This window comes from Rousettus aegyptiacus, unplaced genomic scaffold, assembly GCF_014176215.1.
Source record: "Rousettus aegyptiacus isolate mRouAeg1 unplaced genomic scaffold, mRouAeg1.p scaffold_m13_p_3, whole genome shotgun sequence".
In the NCBI taxonomy this organism is placed as follows: domain Eukaryota; kingdom Metazoa; phylum Chordata; class Mammalia; order Chiroptera; family Pteropodidae; genus Rousettus; species Rousettus aegyptiacus.
The window spans coordinates 9,769,419-9,792,041 of NW_023416306.1; the positions used below are offsets into that span (position 1 = coordinate 9,769,419).

At 38.7% G+C, this 22,623-nt stretch overlaps 1 protein-coding gene across 8 annotated transcripts in view; it reads right to left on the reverse strand.

Moving 5' to 3' along the window:
* RABGAP1 (RAB GTPase activating protein 1) overlaps window positions 1-22,623 on the reverse strand; it is a 133,966-nt gene that overhangs the window by 23,408 nt on the left and 87,935 nt on the right. For all 8 annotated transcript variants that reach the window (XM_016137437.2, XM_016137438.2, XM_036217813.1 and 5 more), the window contains 6 exons: window positions 10,309-10,422; window positions 7,013-7,087; window positions 3,838-3,963; window positions 3,110-3,253; window positions 2,205-2,246; window positions 1,819-1,947 (listed from right to left, as the gene is read on the reverse strand). In XM_016137437.2, coding sequence (XP_015992923.2) covers window positions 1,819-1,947; window positions 2,205-2,246; window positions 3,110-3,253; window positions 3,838-3,963; window positions 7,013-7,087; window positions 10,309-10,422 — 630 coding nt within the window. The remainder of the gene's footprint in view (window positions 1-1,818; window positions 1,948-2,204; window positions 2,247-3,109; window positions 3,254-3,837; window positions 3,964-7,012; window positions 7,088-10,308; window positions 10,423-22,623) is intronic.

The window sequence follows — 22,623 nt, forward strand, 5'->3', positions numbered from 1 at the left end:
ATTGATGGTTAGCCCAGAATGTTCGTGATGGAGGGAGCTGGAAGTGATCACGTGCAGGATATATTCTGATGATGGGGCTTGGATGTGGATTGTGAAGATGTGGAGCGAGAGAGAAACGAAGTTGAGGATGATAGCAAGATTTTTGGCCTGAGCAACCGGGTACCACAAACTGAGATGGGGACACAGAGGAGCAGGCCCTGGAAGGCAGAAATCACGAGCGAGTAGGAGGCAGCGGCCTCTGTGTGCTGACCCAGGCTGGGGGGAAAACACAGTGACTCAAAGGACCTCAGAGCTCGCTTGGGTCTCTGCTCTGTGTACGAACTCAGCATCTGTGAAGATGTCTCTGAAAAGGGTTTCATATCTGCTTCAAAAACCAGAGAGGAAAAATCACAGTGGCAGCCACCATCTCTTGAACCTTACGAGTCACCAGGCAGTACAGTAAGCACCATATGTATAATGTGGTTAATCCTCATACCTAAAAGCACTTAACCACAGCACCTGGCACATGAAAAAATATCATTGAATGTTATCCATAATATTTGTGAAGCATGTCCCATTCTAATTGCAATGATAACCTTGAGTATTTTTAATTTCTACAAGTTCCATTTTCTATTTTGTTTGTTTGTCTGAAAATAACCCATTCTTTTTGTCTTATGATTTTTATTGCTTCTTAGGCTAATAGGCAGTATTTGTATCTCCCTTTGAAAAACACCGCAGCCATTCAAGGTCTTAAACTTTACGCAGAGGTTTCAGTTTCGGCTGCCTCCTGAAGGCCAAGGTCACATCATGTGTCTGAGTGTTAAAACCCTAATACTACCTGTGGTTCCATATCCCGCGGGACGCTGTTTTATCAGTCCGCACACACTAGCTTGGAGCTACTTTGTCTCAGGTTCCTGGACATTTCTCTTTTTATCTTTCAAGTTCATCCAGGTATTTAAACATTTCTCGGGTTATGTTTTATTTAACATCTCCAAGTGTTTAAAGAAGCGCGGCCTGTGTTAGCTCAGTCTGACATGTAACCAGAACCAGCAGTGCAGTACTATTTTACAGATGAGGAAATCGTGCCTTAAATAAGTAAAGTGACTTTGAATTCGGGTCTCTCTGCCCAGTCCGTGCTGTATTCAGTAGCAAGTGAAGCTTCTGCCCGACCATCTCTGCCTGACTCACTAATCCCAGTTCTGCTCTCGGGGGTCACACAGGGTAAGTGAGCCAGTCAGTCTCTTATGTGCCCCATAAGAATATGAAAACAACTACTTATCTGTCCCCCATTTGCCTCTACCTGAAAATCTCAAACTAAACTCCTTCAATTACTTTTTCACGTTCTATAAAAACAAAATTTTATTTTAACATGAACACAGGAGATCCTTTATTTCTTTTTTAACTTAAAAAATTGTAGAAATCCTAAATGCCATTGGAAGTAAAAAAAAAAAAAAAAAAAAAAGAGTGGGTTTTCCTCATGTATTCTTAGTTTCATTTTAGAGAATGTCTGACCATAACAACAAATATTGAAAGTTAAAGGACAGCACAGTAGAAATCATGAAACCTGAGTTCTGTCACTAACTAGCTATATGACTCATGGGAGCTACAACTTATTTGTTTTGGTTTGTCTTCAAAATAGGGTTACTAATACCTTCCCAAGAGTTCAAGGGTTGGGAGGCAATGAGATGTAATAATACATATGAAAATATTTGAAAAAAATGTATACAATACCAAAAAAAAAACATTATCATTATTATTGTGTTATAAATGTTGATGGATTAGGAATAAGTAATACTAGCTGCACCAAGGAAATCCAAATCAATGCAAAAATTATGTTACCTTCATGTTGCAAGCTAATTCCATGAGCTTTTTTGCGTTTTCTTCTGAGCGATATCTCTTAGGAAGCTGAACCCTGAAGAACTTCAAGGCACCTTCGAAGTCTGTCAACAGCAAGTCATCCTTGGAAGTCTTGAAGAAAGAAAGAAAAATATAGCCACGTACAGAAAATGTTCTTTGCTGTGAAGATGCACAAGAAGCGTTTTATAGTCCCAGCGCCTCAGAACCCCCAGAAGGTACTTTGCGGCCTTTAGCAGAGCCACCTGCACATGCCCCCTGTCGGGGACAACGTTAGGGCACAGCAGCTGCTTGGAGTGAGATCGAGACCAAGACGCTGCCGGAGCCGAACAGAGGACGCCAGACACCGCGACTCATGAATAAACAAGTACCTTTAATAATCCGAGGGCGACATTGAAAATAACGCTTATTCCCTACAAGAGAAAACACAAAAGAACATTTTCAGTGTTTATACCTGGACTATTAAGCCATTTGACCCCCCAGTTTTAGAGAACTTGTAAAAACTTAAGTAAAAAAAGGAGGGTCTGGAAAATACTTTGGAAAATAAAAATTACGGAGCCATCACTGAAGAACCACTTAAAGTAGACCCAGTCTCCTATTTCGCCAAGAGAAGAGCTTTTCTAGCCCTATTCCCACATTCGACAAGAAAGAACACTTCTCCAAAGTATTATGTGCTTCCACACTAAAATATCAGACGCATGAAACTGTGATCAGGAAATGATTCCTGGTGGACTTTTTATCAAAAAAAAAAAGATCTCTCTTGCAGATAGGTGTGTTCAAGCATCTAAGTTCTGGCCAGTCAGAGGTGAGCGGAAAATGGAGGTGGAACTTCCAGGAAGACGGTTAAAAAGACAGCGTGCACTCTGCCCCATGACCTCACCTTCACTTAAATGTGGATTTGGTGGCTGGAGCGCTCATCGGCCATAAGGACGAGAGTCACACTCTCGGGAAGGCGAGTTACTGCCACCCTTCTGACTTCTTTCACAAGGGAAATAAACCTCTGCTTTATTTATTTAATCACTGTTGTTTTGGGTTTCTTCAAATATTCAGCCAACCCCAACACTGACTAATACCAATGCCTGACTTTTTTTTTTTTTAGTCGTGAGCACCCTTAATAAAACGTGATCCTTAGCTTCTGCCCAAAGAAGAGTCATTTAAACCTGGATGTTCCACCACTGAAATAAAATAACTGAGAGGAAAAAAAATTCGGTTCTGACGGCTGACCCAGGACAGACCCTGTGACAGTGCGCGACGTGCTGTGGCCTCGGATACGCACCTCGCACAGGAGCAGGTCAATGATGTGGAAGACCATGTAGAGAGGGAATTTCGCGGTGAAGAGCGTAAGGAACCACTGGGAGGCATACATGTGCGCCTCGAGGCTTATGTCCAGGAAGTGGTTGTACAGGTCGGGGATGCATTCCTGAAACAGCAGACTGATTAGCTTTACGCACAGATGCAGCTGTGCAGCTCCTACTCAGGAGGCTCGTAAATCTGACGGAAGTAGGGCAAAAAAGTCACATACTTGTGTTTTTCTAAAAACCTCCAAAGTGCTCAGAAGACTTATTTGGTATTAAACTGGCACTCCGCTCTCTTTTTCAGTCCACAAACTAGCTCTAAAGAGGAATCCCCAAAATGGTGACAAATATTTGGAAAGACGGTTTTTTCTTTCAAAGTTATGAAATGTTTGGGAAAGTCTGTTTCACTTTTGTTGTGAGTAAGCGAACCAGTTGGCTTCGGCGCCTTGGAGAATATTTCTTCACTGAGTTTGCTGTGTTAAAGGCCCCTACGAAGTCATCTGACATTTTGAGTGTTTATGAGATTAAAAACCCAGCCCAAATCCATAAGGCTCACACTTCATTAATCTTGGCATCATCATCACATAGTGAGAAATAAAAAACAAACAACATCCCATCTTTAACTCTGGATAACTCAGGCGATCCATCGATCAATCGATCCACTTGTCCTCTGTCCTGCATGAGATTCCCCACCCCCTTTTTTGTTTACCTGCATGAGGCGCTCCAACTGGTAAAATTTGCAATGCAAATCTTCAAAGTTTTGCTTGAAAAGTTCCCTGAGACCATAGTCAAACATGATCTTGACCAGAACACTGAATGCCTGTTCTTCAGGCATCTGTAACAGATAGGGAATGGGGAGAGGGTAAAAAAAAAAAAAAAAATCACAAAACATATACAGAAGTTTTATCCATATATTAAAGTCATCCTACTACTCTCTTACTGGACACCAGGAAACTTAGCAGTAGGCAGTAACTCAGACCCGTGCTTGTATTTTATAACACTCATTCGATGATTTAACCAAGAACTATCTACCCGAGAACTATTTACCGAGGCCTACTCTGTCAGACGCTGCTCCTGTGCTTGCTCAAGGAGGCCCTGCATGACCATCACACAACGACTGCAACAGAAATTAGGAAGAAAGGGGGGAACAAACCCGAGTCTGCCTGGGGGGCCGAGGGGGGCTCGGCGGGCAGGCCGGCAGAACTGCGGAGGAGGAGGCCAAGGGTAGGTTTCATTTTCCCCAAATCGCGAAACCCCATTACACCGTTTTACCTCATTGGCTGTTATTTCATTTCCATAAAAATGCTTTTCTCCCTCACCGTTGTCAAGAATGTGGCTAGTTACAGAAGAACCTTACATATTATTTTAAGACTTGCAGTAACACTGAAAAGTACTGCAGTTAACGCTTGCAGTAATACTTAAAATACCACAGAAACCATGCTTCACTTCTCTTCACTGATCTTACCCACTTAAATACCTACATCTTCCATAACTTTATGGGAAAGTATTACCCTGAGGACCTGGCAAAATGTCTAGTTTGCAAAATAGAAAAAAGAAAAGCACTGAAATGTTATTTAAAGTTTTGTTTGACTGCAGCAAGCCTTCGAAATGTCAAGAAGGTGGGCGGGCTTCTGTGGAACAAGACGACAGAGGTGGGCTGAGCACAGAAATCACGGGGAAGAAAGCGGAGCTAAAAAGCAAGGCGGACTGAGTGAAAAATGAGAAAAGCACAGCAAATCATTACTGGGACGGTGAGGATCTGGGGCAAGGGACCCGGCCCTCGCAGCCTTGGTCGGGAACGGCCGCGCCGCGCTTCCGCGGCTGGCTCTGGCCCGGGGCTCTGACGTCAGGCAGCACAGTGCACTCGCTCTGAACCCCGATCTTAGGGCACAGACTTGAGCTACAGCACTGGGTTTAACAAGGACACCCGTTTCTCAGAGGGGGTCAGGTACTTATATGGGGATCAATGTCCTCCTTGGACTGAGGTTGAGAACAAAGACCAACCACACAGGCTTGTGAGACTTTGAGGATGCAAAGTCTTGTTGAAACAACAAAACAAAATTTAAAAACTTTACCTATTGGTGAATGTGTTAATCGGCTTGACTGTGATAATCATTTCACAAAGTATACATATATCAAATTATCATGTTATGCACTAAACCCACGCACGTGCAATTTTTGTCAATTATACTTCACTAAAGCTGGGGCCAGGGGGTGAATGTGACTTCTTTATTAATGTTATACCTTTAAATTTTTAACAGGCTAACCAATTCCAATAAACTGGGTTCACAGCAAGTAGAAAGTGGTTTCCGTTTTACTTATATTATGACTCTGTATTTTACTTGTATTATAACACAAAATGGCTTAAAACTCTTCAAAAGCTTCCCCTTGCTTAGAGAAACAAAATCCACACTCCCTGACCTGGCCTCTGCGGCCCACCTAGGCAGGTCTTGCTGATCCCTCTAGTTCCGTCCTATTCTCTGTCACTCCCGATGCTCCAGTCACACCGTCCGTTCCTTCCTTATGCCAAGTTTTCCCAGTTTCAATGTTTCCATATACTGTGCCACTCCCTCTTCTGGGAATGCTCTACTCTCATACTTTTTAAGTGTTATTATTTTCATAACAATGTTTAAAAAAAAGTTAAGCGAGACTGAAAAATACAAAAGAGAATGGATACCCCTTCTCATTTTTCAGGGTTCACCATAAAGGTTACTTTCCCATATGGAATCTACATATGGCTCTCTTGTTACAATCAGGCATCAGGTTTTTCACTATGTCACAGCACCAATGAAACATTCTCTCCTGATCTCTAGCACAGTACAGACCGGTAACAGGTGCTCATGAACTCTCTGCTAATATCACCTGTGCGGTCTTTTTGCCAAGCATTCTAACCGGAGTCGTGAGGAAATAATCAGACAAATCAAGAATGTGGGATGTTTTACAAGATAATCTGCTGAAATTTTTCAAAATGTCAATGGCATGGAATACACAAAAAAGGCAAGAGGACAGTCGACATTAAAAGAATAGAGAGAATTGACAACGAAACGTAATGCGTGAATCAACCAAATCCGATTCACTGATTTGGGTTAGAAAAAAGCTATAAAGGACTTTACCGAGTAAACAACTGTGGAAAACTAAAAGTGGACTGGGTGTAAGACAGTACGGCTTCCGGGTGGAATTTCTTGGATGCGATTTCTTGTAGTATTATGTTTATGTCCTTAGGGGATACATGCTCAAGTATTTAGGAGTGAAGTATCTTGAAGTTTGCTACTGACTTTCCAAAAAAGAATTTTCTGATAATAAACGCGTATATAAAAAAGAGGAAAAGCGAATGATGCAGAGATGGAGAAAACAGTATGAAAAAATATTAACTGGTAAATCAACTGAAGAGTATATGGGAATTCAACCTTATGATTTTTTTCAATTCCGCTGTGGATTTAAAAGAGTATCAATAAATTGGAGGATAACTTTGCTGAATGAATGAATAAATGAATGAATGCATAAAATGGCCTAAAAAAAAGCCAACTTCTCGGCCTCCCTCCCATCCCAATACATAAATCCCAGAACAAATACTAACGGCACCGGCTACTCTAGAAAAGGCAAAACGTTCCCAAGAGTCCAGCCAAGACAAAAGTCCATCAATCATTTCAGTAATAAAAATGAAGTCTACCCTTGCACTAGTTTTCAATACTGTCTCTCGGACTCACCATGTTTCTCTTGCATGTCGACATTAAAGTAATTTAAGGAAAAGGTTTCAAGACACAGGTGTTACAATTCGTGCCCTGGAGTCTGGCCACAGCCAATATAAAACCATGCTCAAGTCTAAGGCTGGTGTGCGCTGGGACAGGCCACGTCTACGTCGTAACTGAGACCTATTTACTCACATGGAGAAGCAGAACAGCAGCGAGAAATGACTGGCCCTGGCAATAGCCGATCTCTTCGTCGTACACAGAATAAGCCTGGAAAGAAAGAAAAACCCCACAGGACGTGTGAACGAGCGTGGTCACGCGTGGGCCACGGCTGCCCGGCAGGACCTTTAACATGGGAACAGGAACCCAGAAGCGGTTACCCGCATTCCACTTTAGCATTTTGATGGTCAATGAATAATGCAAACATTTCTCTCCAATGCCATTTTTTTTCTTTACAATAAATAAAACTGTCACCACACCATCTTCTGTTGCCACAGAGCAGGGAAGGTTAAGCAAACACCACCTCGGCACTAAAAAAAGGTTGTCTTATCTCTTGGTCTTCGCTCATGCTTTTTCCCCTCTTCTCAGTCTGAAAAATGTGTTCCTTCCTTAGGCTCCAAACGTATTCCAGGCCCCAGAATACCCTCTCTTCTCTGTACTTCTATGGTACCTGATACACGTGTGTAGTTATTGTAACACTTACCACACTGCCTTTTAAACATCCATCTTCTCCCTGGACTGTGAGCTTCTCAGGGCCTGGGGTGATGTCCTACTCAACCCAGCCAGTACCTCACACATAGCAGGGACTCATTAAACACTGTTACTGTTATTCATCTTCCTTTCTGGGAAAAAGTCTTTTGGCAAAGACACCAAAATACAATTCTTTCCACAATGCCAGTAATAACTTTCCTGATAAGAGGGATAACTCTGAAACCATCTGTGGTTCCTCTGGAATTCTTATTCAGTATTTTTCTTGGCAGCAGATGGTTACTATCCTTCCCTTCTAAACATTATCTTTGACAGAATATTGACATCTAACATTCCTTGTGGTTTACTTTTTTGGTTCTTGAGTCGTTTTTCGGAGTCTTGTTTTTATGATTAATATTCTTATGTGAGCTATAGTGGGAAGGGGAATTCCTATAGATTCAAGATGCTATTTCCTGTTTAACAAATTTATTTCTAGTGAAATTCCCTTTTTCTCCACTTACTCTTTGTGCCAAGGTTCTTCTAGTCCCACAGAAGCAATTTAGAATTGGGTATGTTTAGAATTCAGAACACTTAGCGAAATGAATCATGTTTTCATAAATTCAGGTAGAATTCAATATAATCCTATTATATCCCCCATTTCATCAACGCTTATCTGATGAAAGGGCTACAGAATAAGAAAAACATACTTTTCCAAAGACAAGATGTCCAAAGAGCTTAGAAATGATCTAAAACAAGGCACCACTCTGCATTCACCGAATTTTTAAAAATCAACAAGTGTTAATACTAGTTTTGTGAAGACTGTGTTAAAAACCAGCAAGCATATGCCAACGCCGCTCTGTGGAAAGCCGTGTGACGATGTCTGTGGAGGTATTGATCGACAGACGATCGGCAAGAAAGACAGGCTTCCGAGTCAGTCGAAGTTAGGCTCAAATCCCACAAGTTAAGTTAGGGTCTAGGTCTGGATTTTAGACCCATCATTTGTATTCCTTATTTGTGAGATAAGAATAATCATAGTATTTATATCACAGAGCTGATGTATTACTCAGTCTTCTCGTGTAATAAGTGCTCAGCACATGGCTTCATCAATTATGTACTCGGATGAAGATGGATTCAATTTCTATAGGTAGAGAATGGAAGGGAGCATATTTTTCAGGCTCATGGAAAAGCTGGAAGGACTTCCTACAGACATGAAAGTAAGGGATACATTTGGAAAATGTTTGGAATATAAGGTTCAAGGAGGCTATACGAAATATAGAGAAAGCTATAAGGTTCGAGGGGGCTTTAGGAAATATGGAGAGAAGAAAAGGCTTATCATTAATCCATCAATATTCAAGCCAAGCACTGTGCCAAGTGCTACACATGCTAACATATATAAAAAATTATTCCTGCCCTTGAGACTTTCACAATTCAGTTGGGAAGTTTGACAAGTAAATTAACCAGAGTACAATGAGAAGTTCAATGCGGTTGAAGCATAAAATATTTAGGGAGTAAACCCGGATATATTATAAAATGGCTATAATGCTAAGGAATCCAGGACCAGATAATAAGCTAAGGAATTTTTACTTTATTCCGTGTGTTATGGGGAAGCATTACAACAGGCTTCAGTGGAGGTCGCTAACGTGATTCAATTCCGGGGTCAACGCAGATCAAATAATAAACAGACTAGACTCCAAAGGCAGGGAAACTAATCCAAGGCAGCATTTGTAAAAGTACTGGCAACGGGGGACAGAGACGTGTACCAGGGCAGCGGGGCAGTGACCAGAGAGGGAAGCATGGCTCTAAGAAACATCAGTCATATCAAACTCACCGTGGCCAAAGGAAGGAGCTGAAAACTGACTGAGAAACGACTGCATCTTTAGTAAAACAATGGCACGGGGGGAAAGACGAAGACTGTTTCTAATTAAGAGAGACAGAACTAAACATAACATGGACAGGAGAATTATAACAGAAATCATATCTTTCTGCATCCTATGGCGTATAAAATTAAACCCGAGAAACACTTCTCCAAATTCTAACTGCCCTTATAGTTTATAGAGCCTAGTCTGTCACTGGAGAACCATCCTTTATTGCTAGCCTGTCCTAAAACTAGTTGTTAAGTTTTGCCTTTTCAATCATAGTACGTAAGTTCCTTAAGAGCACGTCTTGTGCCATGACTGTACTTCATATATAGTAGATGCTAAATAGGTACTTGATTAGTTTGGGGAAGACAAGGCAAAAAACTAGTTCTCAGGACAGAAGAAGGTTAAAGAACTCTGGCCCCAACTCCTTCTTTTAGTCCTATGACTCTGAAGTACCAAAATCTACTGGAAAACAAATTACGGAAATTGAACAGGCGATCATTTCCTCTGTAGCTTTCAGGTACAGATCTTTGACAGACATCAGTATTAAAAGTCCACTATGATGGGCATTAGCAGTTCTTACTGTTGGACGTGTCTAAGGAGCCAAGTTCATCACTTACACTGTGCATACTGAAAAGGAGCTTGCAATCTTACAGGACTCAACTGGTTTCACAAAACCAATTTTTGAAAGTCTAAATGTGGAGACAGGAGACTGTTATCTGAAAATCCTGATAATAAGGGTAAAAGATGCTCTGCCACTTTATTTCCAATTAATTCTGTTCATTATAGTTTGAAATTATGTTTTTACCTTTGAATTTACAAAGCCCTTTCTCTCCTTTTTTTTTTCATTCTTCCTCAAATACAAAGTATAATTTATAGTTATCTTCTGCATATCTCAAAGAACCAGATAGACCAAAACTGTCTTGTTTTATTGACATGACATACCTTGCATATTTTATATAAGGAATCTTGTCCATCTCCTCCTGTATCCTTAAAGTAGTCGTGGGCTGGAAACGTCCGGTTAATATCCCGGGTGATAGCACTGTCCTGGGGAGACTCCTGTGGAGACATAAGGAAAGAGAAGGTTTAGCAGTCAATCACATATGTGTCTGGGTTTATACAACAGGGTTTTCTCATGTTCTGAAATGGAGCAGGGGATATGCATGCCCAGAGTTACTGTCTTTGGGAACTAACTACTCAAACAACCTCAAATCAAATATTAAAGGGGGGGGGGGAGGAGATGGAAGAAAAGCAACTTGTTTCCCTCTATACACCTGATGTATACCCCATCCCTATCACCAAGAAAGTACAGCTGGTGACCTTTTTATTTAAGAGATAAAATGTGTTATTCAGAATAGATTTCCCATAGGAAAATACTCAACCTAGTTTCAAAAGGAGGTAAAATGCTCCCGTGAAAAAAATAGGGTACAAAAACTGCTGCTTTAATTGATCTTTTGGTATGAAGTCCATGTGCCAGGTTCACAAATGGAAAAGAATAGCTCCTTAATTGGGGTTTATCCTAGGGGCAAACGGCATAAAAATGCCCACAGCAGTCTACTCATTATGAAGCTAGTCCACCAAATGCCAAGAGATTCAAACAGGCTATGGGAAAACATCCTTTGCTTTTGGCAACTGAGAAAAACTCTTTTTGTAATGAGATAACTAAAACTGAACAAATGTCAATAACGTCAACGATCCTTCATAAAACACATCAAGCACCCAGCTAATTCTAATGTCTTCTTGCTAAAATTTATTTGCTCGCATGCTAAAAAAAACAGTGGAGCACAGAAACATGGCCTTCCGTTCTAACAAAGCACTGTCTTCACATCCAAGACAATAATAGCATTGATTCTCCTTGACGAGACTGGATCATACTAAGGACACCGTGCAAGGGCCTGACACTCCTGTTTCAAGATGAAACACGAAAGTGATGTTCCTCGCTTGTCCAGTAATTTCCCAAGACTTTTGGGTAATTATGCTCCCAGGGCCAAAAATACTTTACGGTTGTGGGATCTGAACTAACTTTAAAGCATATGGTCTTTCTTAACCAGTAAACTATTTAAACCTTCAAAGACAATGCCTTTGCCTTTACTGGCATATAGTACTACCAGTTGTTAATACGTTATTAACAATAGTTAAGACAGTTTGGAACCGTGGTGACCGACGTCCCGGACACAGCACGTGGAGCGGGCACCGAAACAGAGCTGGGGGAGGGGAGGGTCTCCCCGCGCTGAGGAGAGGCAGAGCAGAATTTGAGGAGGGCGAGGTGGCTAGAATTTGTAGGTCAGGATAATGGCCAGGAAAAGCTGGGCAGAGGGAGCTGCAGAGCTACCTAGAGGGGTCCCTATGAGTCAGGAATAATAAAATAGTAATAATTATCCAGACTTTATCAAAATTAAAAAAAGAATTATTCAAAAGTCACTGTTAAAAACATGAAAAATGTAAGCCATAACCAGGACAAAACACCTATAAAATCTAACTCATAACACAGTTGTATCCAGAGGGGAGGGATGGTAGAAAAAATTGAACAGATAATCTGCAAAAGAAAATATATAGATGGCAAATCAGCACATGAAAAAACATCAACATCATTAGTCATCAGGGAAATAGAAATTAAAACCACAATGAGATTCCACTATACGCCCACTAAATGCTAAAATTAAAAAAGATCCAAGTGTTGGCAAAGGGTGTGAATCAGCTGGAACTCCCATACATTGCTGGTGGGAATGCAAAATGGCAAAAATACTTTGAAAACAGTTTGGAAGTTTCTTGTAAAGTTATGCTTACACTTACCATATAATTCAGTGATTCCAACCTTAGGTATTTATCCGAGAGAAATGAAAACATGAACACGTGCAAAGACTTGAACTTAAATGTTCACTGCAGCTGTATTCATAGTAACCCACACTGGAAACGACACAGATGTGCTCCCATGGGTAAGTGGAGAAATTGTATCCACATCGTGGAATAGTACTCAGCAACGAAAAAGGAAAAGCCTATCGATACACGTGATGCGGATGGATCTCAAAAGCATTATACTAAGTGAAAGAAGCTAGACACAAATGATTATTATCTATAATTCCATGTATATAAAATTCTATAAAATGTAAAAATCACAACTTATTGAAAGCAGATCAGTGTTTGGAAGAGACTAGGGTTAAAGAGGGAAGGCTGATTATTAAGAGACATGACAGAACTTTTTGCAGTGATGGAAATATTATCCATCATCTGTGTTTAAAATATATTAAATTGTTCACTTAAAATTTGTGAATTTTATTGTACATAAATTATGTACAGAATTTATCTCCAATTGGAATGGAAAAACAAAAAAGGATACTCATACAAATAAAAAAGAAACCAGACCTAGGATGCTTCAAGCCCTTTAGTTCTTGGTTTAAAAAAAAAAAAAAGAAAAAAAGATTATGAGTTCCCAGTACTACTTTAAGTATATATACCTAAATGATAAAAATAATGTAAATCCATATTAACCTTAAAGCCTTATAACCAGGAGCATAGCTTAGAGTCAGAAAGCTCGTTTTGTCACCTACTAGTCAAACTTTAAGTAAGTTTCTTACCTTCTCTGGCAGATACCACCACCTTATAAAGTTGTAGTGAGGGTGACATTAACTGCACGTATAAATTATAAACACACGGAGGGCGTCTAACAGTGCCCGACATGTATATATAAAACACTTGGTAAAAGAGAAAGAAAGCGAAGTCTCCAGCGAAGCTGGGGCTGTCCTGTGAACACACACACACACAACCGATACACAGAATACAACTTGCGCACATGGTACCTCGAATATATATCATTTTTATTTCTGCGTCTCTTATCTTCCCTCTGAAACTATTCATGCAGAGGTAGGAACTGTGATTCAGTTTTGTAACTTCCACAGAGCCCAGCACAATGCAGGGCAAACGGTCAGTGCTTAATAAATATACCTGACAAGTCTAAACACTTATTTAGGATTGGTCCCCAGCTGCACCCAAACCAGAATCTCTAATGTTAACGTTTATTATTAGTTCAAGATCCATGTGAATAAACCACCAAACTAAATCAGGAAAGAACCTTATTAATCAAATCTTTTAAAAGACATCTCAACTAAGTATCTAAAAAAAAAAAACAAAAAAAAAACTTGTAATGATTGATTCATTAATACCTTCCAATTGTGTAAAATTCAGGCAAGAGAATAGAACTGTCATGAGAAATAGAACAGAATAAAAGACTTTTTGAGTCCTTTAGCTCAAAACATCAAATAAATCAAACCATCCTGCAATTATCAAGAGAAATAATAATAAGAGGTGGTTTTTATATCATAAATATGTGCTATGTCATTATGGGGTATTTTTTTTTCAATCTAGGATATGCGAATTCTCTTGAACTCAGTTTTAATTTTAACGAACAGAATGTGAAATAGAAATACACAGAGAATCGGAGGTGTATATTATTTGCTGGGAATTAAGAAATCTTTACCATTAATAAATATCTATTTCATGACTAGCTTAACCAACCAACAATGGACCATAAATAGTCCCAACTTCAATTCTGAAACTGCAGCATGATAAAAAAAACTCATCTCACTGCTAGCATCACCATGAAAAAAAAGATAAACACTGATTTCATTAAAACTAAATTTTTGTTTATAAAACATGCCATTAAAAGATACAGGCAAGCAGCACCTATATCTGAAAAGGAACTGTACACACCAGATATAGAGAGGACATAAAAGGATGATCTAATAAAATGGACAAAAATTGAGTTCCTGAAAGAAACTATACAAAAAGCAAATAAGCAAATGCAAAGGTCGCTAGCTACCAGGGCAATGTCAATTAAAACCATGAGACAAGCAACCAAAATGTCTGCCAGGGAGAATGACTTCTTGTGCAATGATAAAGACAGCCACTACCTGGAACACTCTGAAGAGAGTGATTAAATCAAATGGGGACTTGAAAAATCAGAATTATTCATTTCAAAGTACTGAAGGACAACAATCCAAAACAGTGTTAAGTAGTTTCTGAAAGGTTTTGGAACTTAAAAAAAAAAAAAAAAAAAATAAGGAAGAGTGACTTAAAGCACAGAAACAATGATTCAGATAAATTTCACATTAACAAAACTTTCCAGAAATGATGAACAGACATGTTACTGACCTATTTTGGGAGTGCAGTTACAAGAAATTATTCTGAAAAAATTCTAACTTCTATTCTTGAATTATATCTCCACTTGAACTATCCACTTATAAAGAGAATTATGACTTTTTAAATGCTAGATAAATTTACTATATAACACAATGGAAATTTTCAAACATGCTAAGAATAGTAGATTGTGGCTTAAGATAAGCATGTAAGTTAGAAAATTATATTAAAAATTGAGAAGAATGTGGAAAGCTCCAAAATATTTTATGCTAATTACATGTCATATCAGAATGATGATGATAACTTGAAAAGGATACACAGTTATTAGATATATATAATTTAGAAATTCAAATGCATATAAGTTAGAAAAATAACAAAAACTAAAAATATTCTATAACTGGTCAGTTCTCATCAATCTGTCATCCCTTATCTATTGATCATGGGAGTCACCAAAGAATTAAGGGGTAAAATGCCCTTGAAAAAAGGTGAAATTGAAAATCACATGCTGAATTTTTGATGCTTTCAGGATTGATAATAAATAGAAGAGCCCATGTGAACCACTTGATTAAAATATTTGGTCTTAGGGAACATGTTGAAAAACTTGGGAATAAATCCACTTGACCTCTCAGAAGCCAAGCTGTAAAATATGATTTAGAAATTCTAACAATGACAAAAGTAGTAACTTTCTATCAGAATAATGACATCATTACATTTGAAAAGATTCTAAAAACAAACCACAGTAACATTATGGATGATTCCTTCCTAAGAGGACAGAGCAAATATCTTTCACAAAACATCCAAACCCGAGTGTCTGTAAAGTTAAGGTTTATACAATACATAGGCCTTTTATTTCTAAGGAGTTAACATCAATGTAGGTGATACAGGGAGCTTGCTGGCATAGTGCACACTGGGTACCATTATTCATGGCCAAATTGATTAAGTCAACCATATACGTCCTCTCAACCAGACAGTAGTTGGTAAAATGCCTTAACAAACAAGCTTTTACAATGTACGTAAGGCAACTGTGCAGAGACCTAAACTTAAAAGGACAGGGAACAGCAAAACCACTGTCAGTTGATACGTCCCGAAAATTACTGAATTTATGGCCGAAGTAGTTTTTCTTTCTCTGTTTTCTTATCAGTTGGTTTTATGTTTTGGCGTCATTTATCACGAAGAAAAACAGCTCTACTCTCCAGAAGAAAACTATAATGCCACATGATTATGCAGTATTAACATCTTGCAAACTTTTGCTATTAAGAGTCAGACAGAAAATATTTTTGGCTTTTCTGGCCATTCAGTGTTGCAATTACTCAACTTTCCCTTTGTAGAGCAAACGAGCAAACGCAGCCACAGACAATATGTAAATAAACAAGCATTTCTGTATTCTAATAAACTTTATTTTGATAAACAAGAAGCATGATGAATTTGGCCCCCAGGCCACAGTGTGCCAAGCCCCGCTCTCAATGTACAACACAGTAATTTGTCATGGGCAACCTGGCTAGAGAAAAGATTTTTGTAATGATTTGAAATGCACTGGCATGCTACTTCTGATTACTTTCACATACATTTTATCTGCAGAAATTCTGTCACAAATAAGCTGCAGTAACTTGAAATGTACATTCCTTTGAACACATGCTTTTTTTTTTTATGTAGGTACAAATTTAAAATGTTTGCTACATTTTACAAAGTCAATTCTTAAAGTCTGTATACAGCATTTCTTCAGCTCCTATGCAATAAAGGTTTAAATGAAGCCCTGTAATTACAGTGGTACATTGTCCCTTACATGTCAAGCAGCAATACAAACAGTATATATACAGCTCAGAAATTAAAGATACACACTGAAACAGACGAGACTGGCTAAAATAAAAGACAATACCAAATGCTGGTGAGGATATGAAACAACCGGGAACTCCCAATTGTTGCTAATAGAGGTATAAAATGAGATAACCACTTTGATGAATTACAGGGCAGTTTTCTATAGAGTTAAATACACATCTACTTAGATCTAGCAATTCCACTCCTAAGTATGACTCAGGAGAAATGAAAACATACATCTAAGAGAAACGAAACATGTACAAAAATGTTGATAACAACCTTATTTGTAATAACCCCAAACTAGACACCTCAAATGTCCATCGATAGAACATACCATAAATTATGGTATGTTCATATAATGGAATAATAAATACATGCATTGCTGGTAATAATTTCATTAAAAACTACACTCTGAAATATCAGTACTTTTAAAATGTATTTGATTAAACAAATACAGAGAATTAACACCTACACTGAAATCCAAATCTCTATTTCCCCTTCCCATGCTGCCAAATGGGACCGACCACTCACTGTTCCCAAACATGGGCTCTGCCCATTCTAGCTCCAACATTAATGAAATACCTTACCGTAGTTTAAAAGGGAAAATACAACTTTTGATGTCTCAGCATAATGACAATACGTTTTTTGCTGCCTTATAATAATATTGGGATAAAATAAGAAAGAGAGAATTTCACAACTCAGAAACAACTGAGCTAAACAGCTCATGTTAGGTGGGCACACACCTAACATTTTACATGGCTATTTGTATGAGTTTACATTGCTTTGAAAATTAATCTTGACTAACTGCATAATGCTGTGAGCATCTTCTCATGGTATTCGACGGGTAGCTTACCTTCGCATTTCTAACTTGTCGTATATAATTTATTATGCCAAATCTCCAACTTTAGAATAGTCGGGTTGTTTTGCTTCTTTTGCTATAAACAAGGCTAAAAAACAGAGTTGTGATTCTGAAGGGATAGGAGGGCATTTCCACAATCACTCTATTCTCCCTAAATATTCAGCATAACTCGTGTTTTGAATTTTGAGTTACACAGAAAAACTGTATCCCCCAGAAAGGCTGCATCGATGTAGACAGCGCGTTGGTAGAACCCTTACAGCAACTACCCTGCTGGTTGGAGCAGTCGTTTACGTACTTGTCTCACCCTCCTGCTGAATCTAAGAACTGAATCTAAAGTTGCAAAGAACCGCATATAAAGTTAATTAACTCCGATGCACTGTTTGCTGCACCCACACGCTGACTAACAGAAAAGGCACGACCGTACGCACGTTTCCTTGCTCTGTCAGTTGAGAGGACCTAGAAGCAGTAACACCCGGTAGCCATGAGCGCACCTAGTGCCAGGACTTTGGCTTCCAATATCATGGACCAATAAAAGGAACCGGGGCTGACTCTAGGATCTGGGTAGGAAATAGACAAGATAAGCCTGGAACGTCTAGAAGTGCCAGACACTTAGGACGTGCCGCACACCAACCACCACAAAGAAAACAAACTCACAACAATGGGAGTACTTCAAAGGGACACAAGAGTCAAGTGAGAGAGTTCTCAATGGCCAAAGCTGGAACGATCTGAGCAAACAAAATACATGAAGTAGTACTGGATTCTATTCTAAAGTATAAAATACATATTCATGAGTCCATATTTATAGAAATAAAGGACTAAATAAATAAACAAATATGGAAAAGAGACACTCTTCCACGCAGAAGAATTCCCAACAACTTATGCAGACACCCTGACCTCATGGAGGGAGCCCATTCCCTTGTGGGACGTGCAGAGTGACTTCCTTCGGAAGAGTACAGTATGGAAAGGGGAAAAAAGGAGTAACAGTGGAGAAAGCTGACAAACATGACCCCAGTCACATGACCAGTCAAGATCAAAAATGATAGATAAGTCACGTTGATAGCACGAATCCTGGATACGAAGTGACGAAAACGGTACTTGACCTATGTGTTCTTCTTCCCCAAAACTTGTACGCCTCATGAGAGATACACCAGACAGATTCCAGTTGAAGGCCAGTCTATAAAGTACCTGACCCGTATTCCTCAAAACTGTCAAATTCACCAAAGACAAGGAATGTCTAAGAAACTGTCATAGTCACAAGGAACCTAAGGAGACATGAGGACTAAATGTAATGCAGTATCCTGGATGGGATGCGAAAAAGAAAGGGGACATTAGGTAACAATTTAAAAATCTAAATAAAGTTCGGACTGTGGTTAATAACAATGCGCAAACATTGGTTCATTAATTTTAATAAACGTGGCATACCAATGTTAAGATGATTAATAACGGAGGAAACAGTTACGAGGTCTATGGGAACACCTTAGACTATTTTCACAATATTTCTGTAAATCTAAAACTGTTCTTAAAAATAAAGTTTATTTAAAAGAGAAAAGGATACCACCTCCTAACTAATCAATATGGAAATTTAGGCTTAGTGAGGTTAAGCCACCGAAGTTCACATACCAGTAAAAAGGAATTAGGAAATGAATAAAATGCTGGACTGACTTTGTGAAACGAACACTGTGGGTATAATAAGCTCGGTACAAATCAAAAGTAGGTTCTGCTCATGTGACTGATATGTAGATAATTTCTTTCTTGTCCTATTTCTTATGTTCCTTTAGTGTATATACAGCGATGGTGAGGCTTCATAACTTTAAAACATTTTAAGGCTCTTCTAAAATAAATTGTGCAGAGAAAAATCTAAGGGAATGACAATGTTTGCGTTGTTTTCTTCTTCCCATCTTGGTTTTGAAAGCCGTCCATGAGTTCAAGTTACACTGGTACCACATTCTGTAATTTTTCTGGACTATTTTTATACCTTACTGTGAGAATTGGCCCACTGGGTAACTTCTCAGGATTAACAAGGTACTGGGAACTGGCGGAAACCCTTTGAATACACACCCTTTGTAAACTCAAGTTGAAAAATAGAAAGCTTAGAATGGCAGGAAGAAAAAGAAAGTACCCAAACAAAGAAAACACAGTGGAAGGCTGCCATGAGAAATAACCAGCACAGGGAAGATTATTTCCAAAGGAGCTTGACTGCCTAAAGAAAAAATTAGATCTTCTTAAAGTTAGTCCAGAATGTTATACGTTCTTTCTCAAAAGCCATCATGTAATATTTTGGATAACAGAATAAAACAGAAACAATACCAAAATCCTATATAAATCCATTATATCATATCCTATCTTTGCAATAGGCTTCATGGAAATAAAATCATCTCTTGGTGACGTTTTGCTCTTAAAAAGTCAGCTACAGCTTGTCAGGAGTAATTTTGACGAATTTGCTTTGACCGACTTAAAAATAATTAAGCAATAACAATGAGCTAAGATGGATCTGCAACCATTATTTTAGCACCTTATAGACAGCTAAATCACGCAGATCTTAGCAACCCTCTGAAGTGGGTTCTAGTACTTCTCCTACTGGACTAATAAGGAAAAAAGTCATATCACTTGGCTACGAAGTGAGGACACGGGGCTCGTTTCTCTCTAGCCCATGTTAACCTAAATAAGCACATTATAAAAGTGAAGAAATTCTCTTACCGGTCGGTATTCAGTGGTATATATAATTTCCAATCGAATGCTTTTGTTTTCTAGACTAATAACTAAAAATCAACATGACACAAAGACTGAAATGTGCTTTTCATAAGAAGGGGCTTCCTTGGATGAAAGCTACTCGGTGTTTATGAAAAAGCAGAAACCACTAAGGCTCTAATGACGCCTAGACAGAAAAATATATGATGCTCTTAAACATAAACACAAAGTTAAAAAAAAAAAAAAACCTTAAAATGCAGCCCTCCTGTAAGTTCATCAAAGAAAAGATATTTTCCATAAGTTCTAGGTGGCCTCTACCATGTATCTTAATTATTTCAGATAAAAACAACCATCAGTAATCTTTTAAATGTTCTGGGCAGGCATGTTTTGAGACTCTATCCAAAAAACAAAAACAAACAAACAAACAAACAAACCAGCAACTGAATCCTTATATTACGTAGCGAGGTAGGTGAGGACGCCGACTGCATTCCTCGGCGTCCCCATCAAAATTTCTGTTTCTCCTAAAGAAAGACGAGTATTTTTTTCCCATGGACAATGACTAAATGCCCATTTTTTGTTTTAGTCTCTAGGAAGCTCAAAACTAAATTCACAGTCCAAATAGCACAGCATCTCATGGCCTATGTAATCTGTACTGTCTTCCCGTTCCGCCTCTATTTTCCAAATGTTTGTTATTGACATTTCCTATTTTGTTGAATTATAAGTATTCTAATAAAGCTCCTCAATACCTCCATAATGAGGTACAGTGTATTTGTATAAAAAGCCCCTCAAGTCTATTTCATAGTCTAATCCACAAGAATTCTATAAATAAATACCTGATTGATGGGTTCACTTAACCCTATCAAGGCAAAAACACCGTTACCTTAAATTCAGATGTAAGGACATCACATGCGTACCTATGCACACACATTTTTACTTGTCCCTACGTGACTAGCACCACTGCTCTTCAAATCAGTTTCCTTTTGCCCTGCAGGGCTGTTCTTCCACACTAATGCAGTGGCAGAGACGTCGGTGGAAACTAGATTTGTGGGTAGATACTGCTTTGTATATATATCTTAGTGATTTGCTCTTGAAGGCAAAAATCATAATTCTAGTAAAAACGTCACTAAACACTTAACAAGAGACTTCAAAAGCTGAACCAAGAAGAGACTAGAAATTGATCTCTACCATATTTAAACATATGAAGTATTGTGTAGGTATTCAGTAATTAATGCTTTAAAATTTCCATTCCAAACACATCAAACACAGGCTCTGACACATCAGCAGAGCAAACTTCCATGAACATGGAAGGAACTGAAAGCATTTCAGAATCTGGCCACAACGATGTGAAGACTGGAGATGGACTTGAAAAAGAATGGAAGAGTCGGAATGTAGGTGCTCTATCTAGATCGCACAATATAATGCAGCGGTCCTCAAAATTTTTGGCACCAGGGACTGGTGCTCTTATGAGAATCTAATGCCTGATGATCCAAGGTGGAGCTGAGGCAGTGATGCTAGCGCTGGGGAGCATCTGCAAATACAGGTGAATCTTCGTTTGCTTGCTCACTGCTCACCTCCTGTTGTGCAGCCTGGGGTGGAGGTGGCGGTGGGGGGCTGGGGACCCCTGATATAATGGACAGAACTCTTAACTCCAGGGTCAGGCAGTTCTGTCTTTGAATCTCGCCTCCCCCACTTTAATTATGTGACCCTGAACAAGTCTGTTAGTCTGAGCCTTAATATCTCTATTTGTAAAATCTATGCAATGGTCTCTGCCTCACAATTTACGAGAAGCAAATGAGATACTGTATGGAGAACAGGTAACGTAAGGCCTTGTACCATCGGTGGTAGCTCTTTCCCATCATACCTGAGACTTAAAATGTTGGCGTATTTCCAACCGTGGGAGAGAAGCCAAGGAACAAAAATGTGTATCTGGTAGATTTTTCTATGTTTGAGACCTTAGTACCCCATCTGAGATCTGCAATTTTAGATAGTATGCAATTTAGAAATCCATTGTATTTTACCAACATCATAATTTATCTTAATCCAAATGAAATTATAAACAAGATAAATCGGGCAGCAGAAAAACTGACACAAAATATAAATGGTGCAATAAGTGTTTTTTTAACCTATGAACCATGTTAACCAAAACACTGTAGAACTCACTATGAAATATCTTTGCTGATTATCTTTTAAAGAAAAAAAAAACATTTCTCAGAGGCAAAAATCCATTTGGATGTCTCTATAATCATCACCTCATTTGGTAAAGAGCTCCATCCATTCAAGATAAGCAAATAACTGTACCAACGCCCACAGGTACTAATCCTTATTTACTCTCTTTTTGCCTTCCAATGAAGAAAAGAACTTACCTCCAAATGACAACTATATACTATAATCAACGAACTGCCAAAGAATCTTTACTACAGAAAGACGACTCAGAAAGCAGTCTCCAGAATGTTTGCCAAGTAAGCGCCTCTAATTTTAATACACACGTTAGCACTATATCAACTGAACAGTTAGTTATACACTCACTATGTGGAATCTATAGCACACAAGTGTAACAGAAAATCGGATGACTTCTTTAGAAAAGATAGCTCTTTAATAAAATAATGTACTGCTATCACATTGTTTCGATCCAAATATGGCATTATAGAGCCATTCTAAAAATAAATCTAAGTCCCATGTGATATGCAGCCTTTTAGCTATGTTCATTTCCTTTTAGGGCTCAAGTTTCCCACAGGAAAATTATTCAATGTTTGGCCAAATCATGT